Here is a 9990-nt window from a genome sequence, read left to right on the forward strand (position 1 = left end):
TGTTCTTGGAAAATGCATAAAAATATATATATATATATATATATATATATATATTACGGTATTATAATGAAAAATTTGAATTAATATAAAAAAATTAGCGCAGTTTAAAATTAAAATAAGAAATTTGTCCGAATATCGAAATCATCGCGATTTATATGCAATAAGTTTCGCATTTTGCGTGACTAGATTCTTGCTCGTAACAAGAAAATGCAACGGAATGGTTAAACAACCAGAAAGAAGACGAAAAATAATATCGCTGAAGAGAATGTCAAGTATATACAATGCTGCCGAATAATGTCATCAATTCGAAAAAAAACGAGTCTGGATCGTTGTTTAATTTACATGATCCTTCCTTCGTTTTCAAAAGAAACGTGAGGTGAATCGTGTATCTCGTGGAAACTTCTGAAGCTGGATGACGTAGTCGAAGCAAAGCCGGCCGGCTAAAACCAGTCGTTTGGCGTTCTTATTGCTATCATCTCACGCAACACCATGCAATAGAAAGAGTCGAACAATTATTACTCATTGCCACCCACGTTCAGATGCTCATCCTCATGGGTCGGGGATGATGCTCGGGGACGATAAATCCTTTCACTGCCGGGGATATCCTTATATATAGAAGTATTTGATCGAGACTCACCTCGCAATGACTCGAGGCAAGAAACGGTCGGACAGCCGACAATTCGATCGTGTAATCGAGCAATCTCACGATGAGCGGATTTATTCGAACATTCCACTTCCCGACACTCGTCCTTCTATTCGCCACATTCGTCGCGGGTTCAGGTAATCGGCATTCCTCCTTTCTTTTCTCGTTTTTTTTTTTTTTTTTTTTTTTTTTTTGTTTTTCAATATCGATTCATCATTGTTACATAATATTTCAATTACGCACGAGGAAAAAACGTAGAATACCTGTGGCCACGATACACTATATTGTACTTGAATATATATTTTTCAGGGGCGTACGAAGGAAACGTTGGGAGTTTATCGTACAGTATGTATGAAATATTAATAAGAAAAAGATAAAAGGAGACGAATTTGACAAATTTTCGCTAATCCTTTTTTGTTTTTTATCTAGGCAGCGCTTCAGCGAACGCATACAGTTCTTCAGGAACAGGATTTATTGGAAACGAGGGACACAAAGGAATTCGTAGTTACGACACCAGTGGTGGTCATAACCAGCCAAACGGTGGAGGAGGCCACCAAGACGGTGGTTGCAAATGGTCCAAATGTAAATGGGAGAACGATGATTACTGGGAAAAGGAAGAAGAAGAAACTGAACCGGAAGAAGAAGATGAAGATGAGTGCTACGACGATGGACAGTACAAAGTTCACGATCATAGGCACAAAAGTAAAGGAGGACCGCCTCCTGGTGTGCAGAAATTAGGCGCGCCTAATCCTTTCACCGGTCAACAATCACAATACACAGGAGGTGGTGCTCCTTTTGGAACAGTGACACCAATCAGTGGCCACTCACAAACCACAGCAAGTACACAAGGATCACAACAACCGTTCAATCAGCAATCAGGTTCAACGAATCAAAGATACGATGGTCCAACACCTGGAACAGGTTTGCATCCTGTTGCGGCTCCTGGAAGTTGGTCGAATGCAGATGTGTCCACGGATAAGAATGGGCCTAAAACAGGTTTTGGATGCGCAGGCAATTATCAACGCGAGACTGGCTGTGCTCAAGGTTGATTATAACCACTTCACTCATACACTCACAACAACTGTCCTTGAATTCATAATAATATCTTGAATTTCGTTGTGTCGTTTCAGGCCCAAGCGGTACTCCTCCTGTCAAACAATCTCCATTACCATTCCCCGGAATTGAAGGCGTTCGAAAAGAAAATTCTCCTGGTTACTTTGGCAGTCCTCCGTCCGAATGTTCGGGTAGTCCCTACGAAAAATGTATTGATAAGTCTGGAAGCCAACCAACGAGGCCATACGATAGTGATAAAGCTTTACCAGATATAGAACAAGGGCGATATCCTGGATCGCCGCAAAACGTACCTTACGGGCCACAATACTCGGCGAGTAAACCGCCAGAAAGTAATACAGGGCCTTACAGTCGACCATTGCAAAATTCTCACGTTGGAATAAATCTTGATTCTGGTGCAGGCAGGCCACCAATATTCGGTTCCACAGATTCATCTCCGTTCAGTTCTAATGGTTCCCCGTTTGGAACTGCGCAAACGTCTGGTCCTCCGAGCGATAACGCGCCACGTGTAACTCAGAAGCCAGGTTATAGCAGCGTGAAAGGTTCTTCGGGTGCAGGATCTAGAACTTCGAAGGATGGAGATAGTAAAATATTTTATATAAACGTGACACCTGCTTCGGGAAAACCCGAAGGACATAACGCGGATGAAAAAACACAACCTCTTTATCGGCCTAATTACAGTGCTACTGGAACAACGAGACCTTCTTACCAACCTAATCCTCACGACAATGCTCAAACGACGAAACCTGCTTCCTATGATGGAAAAACGCAACCTTCGTATCAGCCTGCTTCTGATTTTGGAACGACAAAGCCTACTTATCAACCTAACGTTTATGGTGGAACAACGAAACCTTCCTATCAACCTAGTCCATATAGCGGTACTGGAACGACGAAGCCTTCTTATCAGCCCGGCCCTTATAACGATTTTGGAACGACAAAGCCTGCTTATCAACCTGGCGTTTATGGTGGAACAACGAAACCTTCTTATCAACCTAGTCCATATAGCGGTACTGGAACGACAAAGCCTTCTTATCAGCCTGGCCCTTACAGCAATTTTGGAACGACAAAGCCTGCTTATCAATCTGGTCCATATAGTGGAACTGGAACAACGAAGCCTTCTTACCAGCCTGGCCCTTATAATAATTTTGGAACGACAAAGCCTGCTTATCAACCTAACGTTTATGGAACAACGAAATCTTCTTATCAACCTAGTCCATATAGCGGTACTGGAACGACGAAGCCTTCTTATCAGCCTGGCCCTTATAACGATTTTGGAACGACAAAGCCTGCTTATCAACCTGGTGGAACAACAAAATCTTCCTACCAACCTAGTCCGTATAGCGGTATTGGAACAACAAAGCCTTCTTATCAACCTGGCCCTTATAGCGATTTTGGAACGACAAAACCTGTTTACCAACCTGGCATTTATGGTGAACCAACGAAGCCTTCCTATGAACAGAAACCTTACAAAGGCCCAGACGAAACGAAACCTCTATCGGGTTGTCATAGCGGATCTCGAGGTTGTGAAAATAGGAGCGGATGTGGCAGTCAGACAAATGGAAAATCACCAGATTCTTGTGGTCAGCCTGGTGTCCCTGTAGACATTAGTAAAATCTCTGGGCCAATAGCAGGCTCTGACGCGTATTCAAATGATTTTTCTCAAAGCTCTCAAAAAATCATTCCTGGATCGAGCGGTCAATTATTTAACGGATCTCCTATTGGAGGTGGTAATAGTCCATACAATTGCTTAAGCGGAACTGATTGCGTTTCTGGACCAGGAAACCCATCGTATGTTCCTAACAAATTTGATAAAACAAATAAAATTGTGGAAGGAGGAGGATCGTATCCATCAAATCCATTTTTAACCGGGAAGATTCCTATCCCTGCTATTGGTAATGAAAATAAAAATTAAGCTTCTTTTTGATTCCATTTACAAAAAATTGTATTAACAATTTAAATTTTAGGCGGACCAACCGTAACGAGTACCAGTAAACCGATCGGTCATGGAAATCCTTTCCTGCAAGGAAACGTTGGTGCCATCTCAGGAGCTTGGAGTCAGTCTATCGGTGGAGCAGTAGCGCATCCTGGTGGCAGTAACAAAAATGTCGTTTCGATCGAAGAAGAATCAACCAGACCACTAGACAAAGACAATCCCTTCCTTCATGGATCAGGATCTGCACGAGGAGATATAGGAATCGATGACAAAACAACAGGAGAAACTGATTCATTGATTCCAGCCATCGATCGAACTTATGCTGGACCAGGTCAAACGAATGGAAATCCTGTCGGCCATTATCCTGGATTGACCAATGATGGAAGCTCGTCAGCCACGAAAAATCCATCTGGGACAAATCGCGGCTCGGGAAGCGGAGGAGGTATTGGAATCGATTCGACAGGATTTGGAAATCTTCCTGGATCCTTTGCTAACTCGCAAGCTTCTAGTTATGCCAATTCCGGCTCTTATTCTGGCTCTGGAGGTACGTGTTTTTGGAGATTGTTCGAATAATCTTATCTTTCAATTATAATATTCTTGTCGAAGTGAAAAGATACATAAAACGATTAGAGATTCCAATTTTTCGAAAGTAAAGGGAAAATACATGTTAGATCGTGAAAGGTTAAAGGTTAGTAACTTTAGATAAAGATTAATACAATGAACGTGAAAACAATGGGAAAGAGTTTCAAGATCCAGGAAATATTTGATCTTCGGTCGGAATGATAAAATATAAATCAGTGACATAGTTTGTTAATTAATAGCAATTGCACGATCGCATTACTACCGCCCTCTTTACGTACACGACGTTGTGTAATTCGATAACATCCATAATATGATACTGCTATCGTATGCTTTTTGTAATCATCATTTTTTCACGATATTTAATGTGTCAATATTTACAAATGTTGTTTCGAAATTTGTAAATATTCTACATTACGTTTCTCCACATTTCAGCACCATCTTTTGGACAAGCGAGCAGTGGAAGTTGGGCTTCCAGCGGAGCGAATGCAGCTTCCTGGTCCTCCAGCAGTGCTTCCGCTTATGCGAGTAGCAGCGCTGGCAGTAAGTTTTTAAAATCATATTCGTGACATCATATTTGCATACGTGTTAAGAATAGATTTCCTTGAAAGATAAAACGTTGTTTTAGGTTGGTCAGGAGGACAATCAAGTCATGTGAAAGGATAATCGACGAAAAAAGATAACGTTGCAACAAGTGCTGAAAATAAATCTCAATCATTCTCACATTACCAAAAAGATCTTTTTATTTTGTCTCATTTGCACATTTTTGTTTGTAATTTATTTTAGTTTCTCATTTATGATATAATCTTGTATGAAAAAAGAAATCGCTGTTTTTTTTTTTACATCAATAATCCTACACGCGCGTATCTTGATAATTGATCCGAGAATTACTGCCAATTCCTCGAAATGATTAATCACTATACTAAGATTATTATCAAGCGATGTTTCAATAGATAATAACGCAACTAATGAATCGGATATACTGTTATAAACGGATCTGATGTATTATTGTTAAAAAAAATACAAATCAATAAAAAATATTATACATCATTGTTACATTGATTATTTTGAATCGACCTTGAACAATGAATAATAAAATTACCAGAAGACCTGTTATTATCTGTTATTAAATACATTTAAGAACATCATATTAATGTTCAAATTTAACATTGGTATGGAAATAATCATTCGAACAATAATTTCTTTTTTCATTTTCAATATTTTAAAGTGTCATTTACTTAATAAGAAAATAAAAATATAGAGATATAATATGTAACGAAATGAAATAAACTTGACAAATAGTTAAACAAATCGATGATGCAGGTACTTTAAATGTGAAAAGCAGCTCTAATGAATTTAAATATAACATCGTGGAAATGCCAGTTATATCATCGATACATGCCGGAGATAACCGCTTACATATCCTGTGTCGGTTTATGAATTATTTATTACATTGGTAAGAGAATCTCGAATCTCTAAAATAAATATATCATCATCCCAATCGATTCGAACGGATAATTTTATCGAACGAGTCATCATCAAACATGAGATACATTATTATTGAAAATAATACGTAATACTTTTACCTTGAAATCGATTTAAAAATATGATCATAAAAAATGATGTGAATTATTCTCTTGGCCACATAAGCTGGCCATATATGCTGGCTTGGAATGTTGTTTTTGAATAAAATGAGAGGTAAGGTGATTGAAAAGGTGTTGATAAAAATTAAATAGATTTGAATTATAAAAATATTTCTCTTTGTTTATTGTTTACAGATTAAATGTTTATTCGAACTGCACGTCAGTGTGTTAAGTTGAAAAAAGAAGAGATTTCTGGCGCCATGCGACGCATTTTATTTATCATGAAAATAATAACATGCATTGTAAATTGTAAACAATAATAAAAAATAATCCATAAGATCTCTGCCGAGTCTTTTAAAAATTCATATAAATTCTTTCTTCCTAACTACCTAAATTTCTTTAAAACAGATTAAATTTTGATTCGGAATATCGATTTGAGTTTTTTTCAGAGACCGCTTAAGCAATTTTTCCAGCAGATACTTTGTACGATCCCTTTCCGGTGGAATCGATATTGGCTGCACTGTTGCTATAAACGCCTTTGGCTTTGTCCACGCTACCGCTCTTACTAACTCCCTCGTCGATACTGCCCATACGGTTGAAGAGACTAATTCGACAAATATAACAAATATAATCGTTAATTTTTTTTCCAAAAAATTATCTAATTCTATATTTATTGATATAAATGTTTCAACTTACTCGACTCCGTGACCGCCAGGACCAAAGTCATCGAAACCACTTCCGAAACCACCGCCACCAGCATTTGCATTTGCATTAGCACTTGCGGATGCACTTGAAAAAGCATTCGCATTAGCGGAAGCAGTCGCCCTTGCGTTCGCATTTGCATTCGCATTCGCGCTTGCGTAAGCATTGGCGTTCGCACTGGCACCTCCGTAACCGCCTTTGCATCCTCCAGGACAGCTACCACCTCCACTTCCACCGTGACCAGCTCCTCCGCCACCTGCACCTCCATAACCACCTGCACCTCCATAACCACCGGCACCACCTCTTCCACCGCCGGTTCCACCTCCTGCACCTGCACCTCCATAACCACCGCTTCCAGCTCCTGCACCACCGTAACCACCACTGCCTGCTCCGCCACCTGCACCACCATAACCACCGCTGCCTGCTCCGCCACCTGCACCACCATAACCACCGCTTCCACCTCCAGCTCCTGCACCACCATAACCACCGCTTCCACCTCCAGCTCCTGCACCACCATAACCACCGCTGCCTGCTCCGCCACCTGCACCACCATAACCACCTGGGCCGCCAGGAGCAGTCTTTATTATACCAGCCGATCCTGCTTAAAAATTTAAAATTTTGAAAATTTAATTTTTTTATATAATGCAATGTTTTTTAATTAAATAATTAAAAATACCTCCATGTGCGCCAGCACCACCTCCAGCTCCGGCACCACCATATCCTCCAGCACCGCCTCCACTTCCAGCGCCACCATATCCTCCGGCACCACCTCCACCTCCAGCGCCACCGTATCCTCCAGCTCCGGCACCACCGCGTCCTCCAGCGCCACCTCCAGCGCCACAACTTCCGCCACTACATCCAAGTTTGCCATATCCTCCTACACCAGCACCGCTACTAGCTCCAGCGCCACTATATCCTCCAGCACCACTTCCGGCGCCACTGTATCCTCCAGCGCCACCTCCACCTCCGGCGCCACCGTATCCACCTGCACCACCTCCGGCGCCACCGTGTCCTCCAGCACCACCTCCGGCGCCACCGTATCCTCCAGCGCCACCTCCAGCTCCGGCGCTACCGCGTCCTCCGGCGCCACCATATCCTCCAGCGCCACCTCCAGCTCCGGCGCCACCGTATCCTCCAGCGCCACCTCCAGCTCCGGCGCTACCACGTCCTCCAGCGCCACCATATCCTCCAGCGCCACCTCCGGCGCCACCGTATCCTCCAGCACCACCTCCAGCGCCACTTCCGGCGCCACCGTATCCTCCAGCGCCACCTCCAGCGCCACCTGCGCCGCCACCGTGTCCTCCAGCGCCACCTCCGGCGCCACCATATCCTCCAGCGCCACCTGCGCCGGCACCATGTCCTCCAGCGCCACCTCCGGCGCCACCATATCCTCCAGCGCCACCTCCAGCGCCGCCACCATATCCTCCTGCACCACCAGCGCCACAATTTCCGCTACTACATCCAGGTTTGCCGTATCCTCCTATGCCGCCAGCGCCGCCACCACCGCTACCAGCGCCGCCACCAGCACCACCACCGGCACCACCACCGGCACCGGTTCCGGCTCCGCAAGTTCCAGTATAACAACCTCCTTTAGTACCACCGCTGCCAAAACCGCCACCGCTGCCAAATCCACCACCGCTACCAAATCCACCTCCACCTCCTCCTCCTCCACCACCACCGCCGCCGCCGCCAAATCCTCCACCAAATCCTCCACCAAATCCTCCGCCTAATCCTCCGCCTAATCCACTGCCTAATCCACCGCCTAAGCCAGCCAAATCAGAGAAAAATTGTTTGCCATGGGAAGTTAGGGTATCGTCAAAAGTATGACGTTTCACTATGATGTCTGCAGCTGAAAGTTGGTAAGTTAAGAAATATAACGATGTTCCAAGTTTGTTGGAAATATCGTGATATGGAAATAAACTTTTAAATGACAGAATTATTGCATAATTATCATTGCAAAAAATTAGAATCAATAGAAAAGGTGATAAAAGACAAGATATATAAATTTAATTTGAATACAAGTGATGAAGAAAATATACCTCGTGCTTGAATACAGAGAAGAGCCAGCAAGGCAAAAAGCCCGATCGTTCGATATTTCCACATGATGTCGGATCTATTCTTCTATTCCGATCGTTGGCAAGACGCTCATCTTTATATCGCTCCTCCCACTCTAATTTCTCGCGATTCTTCCTGTAACCATTCCCGTTTCTTCGAACGCACTTTCAAGTATAAAACGGTTCAAAGAGTGCAAAAAAATAACGGTCGGCCAAGGTAATCGATGATGAACACGTCAAATCCTTTTTTTCTTTCCGCTTGTCAGAACATGGGATCAACTCGAACATCCTCATCGTACTAAGTAACGTACTAACGTATCCCTTATATTTTTCATCGTTTCACCGTTTAAATTTGTTATCGTTGCTTCGTCTATAACTTCAAAGTTCTTAAATTTTTCATCCACGTGTTTAAATAAAATGAAACAAAGAAATTCTCGTTTGTTATCTATGTTATAATCAATTTCAAAATCCTTGAAGCTGCGTAACTATTATTGGAATTCTCATACTTTCTTCTATATCCTTCGATCAAATACTTTTTCCATAAATTCATTTACAGTGGCATTGAATCGATCGAAGACACGTGGGACAGGATGCATTGGAAGCATTGTTCATTTCATCCTTTATACGGAATTTCAGCGGGAACAATGTAAACATTCCGTGTGACCTAGGAACAGGGCATCTCTCGATGGGAACGAAAAAAAAACACAAGAGATAACGATCGGTAAAACCAACTGGCTGGCTAGGGGATTACGTCATTGGAAATTTCGCGTGTTTTTTTCGTTCAATGATCACTTTGCTGTGCAAGCAATGTTAATAACATAGCGTAGAGACGTAGAGAATATTTTTGAACATCGGTGAAGGCGAATCTCGTCACTGAAAAAAAAAAAAAAAAATATAGTCAAATAAAAAATTATTACCGCGATCGATTAATCGGGAAATAATCCCATCGAGCAACGATCGATAAAAATTTGTACGCGCGAATAGAAATGCCGATAACCTTAGGAATTAGACATTGACCTAAATCTAATGACATATTACCCATTATATATAAAACGATAATTATACGATGTATATAGTTATACTCTTTGCATTTTTAACAATCCACCCGGATAATTTATTTCGCGGAAACGTAACTCTTTGTGTTTCGCAGTTACCAAAGGACCGATTGTTATCTACTCTCGGTACAAGGATAGTTTATATTCGTGATTCTCACGTTAAAGACTCGTTTGACTGGCTTCAATTACGATATTTAATGAGAATCCACTATTAATCAATGATAATGTGGAAACGATTAATGCATATCGCGTACGATCGTTGTAATTTTATTATGGGTATTTCCAATACATATCATATACGATTGAAAAAAATTATTTGCCTTATATTGGAATATATAGTACATTGTGTAGTATTTTACGTTCAAGTATA

At 41.9% G+C, this 9990-nt stretch overlaps 2 protein-coding genes and 1 long non-coding RNA gene across 15 annotated transcripts; 1 reads left to right on the plus strand and 2 right to left on the minus strand.

Annotated features, from left to right (window-relative positions):
* Positions 1-172: 172 nt before the first annotated feature.
* Positions 173-612, minus strand: LOC102654666. Its single transcript, XR_001704712.2, has 2 exons — positions 520-612; positions 173-440 (listed from the first exon to the last, which is right to left on the minus strand). It is a non-coding gene; the product is annotated as an uncharacterized LOC102654666 (long non-coding RNA).
* On the plus strand, positions 435-5282 carry LOC552446 (collagen alpha-1(I) chain). The gene is made up of 7 exons (XM_624819.6): positions 435-780; positions 953-988; positions 1073-1687; positions 1774-3606; positions 3679-4191; positions 4662-4769; positions 4855-5282. The coding sequence occupies exons 1-7, from the start codon at positions 708-710 to the stop codon at positions 4890-4892; spliced, it is 3216 nt and encodes a 1071-aa protein (XP_624822.4). The 5' UTR covers positions 435-707; the 3' UTR covers positions 4893-5282.
* Positions 5283-5963: 681 nt separating this feature from the next.
* LOC552459 (glycine-rich cell wall structural protein) lies at positions 5964-8712 on the minus strand. Of its 13 annotated transcripts, XM_026444113.1 has the most exons (6): positions 8551-8712; positions 7753-8360; positions 7656-7722; positions 7188-7619; positions 6506-7112; positions 5964-6413 (listed from the first exon to the last, which is right to left on the minus strand). In XM_026444113.1, the coding sequence occupies exons 1-6, from the start codon at positions 8612-8614 to the stop codon at positions 6266-6268; spliced, it is 1926 nt and encodes a 641-aa protein (XP_026299898.1). In that variant the 5' UTR covers positions 8615-8712; the 3' UTR covers positions 5964-6265. The 13 variants fall into 13 exon arrangements, with proteins under 13 accessions (XP_026299898.1, XP_016770244.2, XP_016770237.2 ...); XM_016914755.2 differs by lacking the exon at positions 7656-7722 and having other exon boundaries at positions 7884-8360; XM_016914748.2 differs by having other exon boundaries at positions 7188-7781; positions 7884-8360.
* Positions 8713-9990: the final 1278 nt, after the last annotated feature.

This window comes from Apis mellifera, linkage group LG11 (assembly GCF_003254395.2).
Source record: "Apis mellifera strain DH4 linkage group LG11, Amel_HAv3.1, whole genome shotgun sequence".
Classification (NCBI taxonomy): Eukaryota; Metazoa; Arthropoda; class Insecta; order Hymenoptera; family Apidae; genus Apis; species Apis mellifera.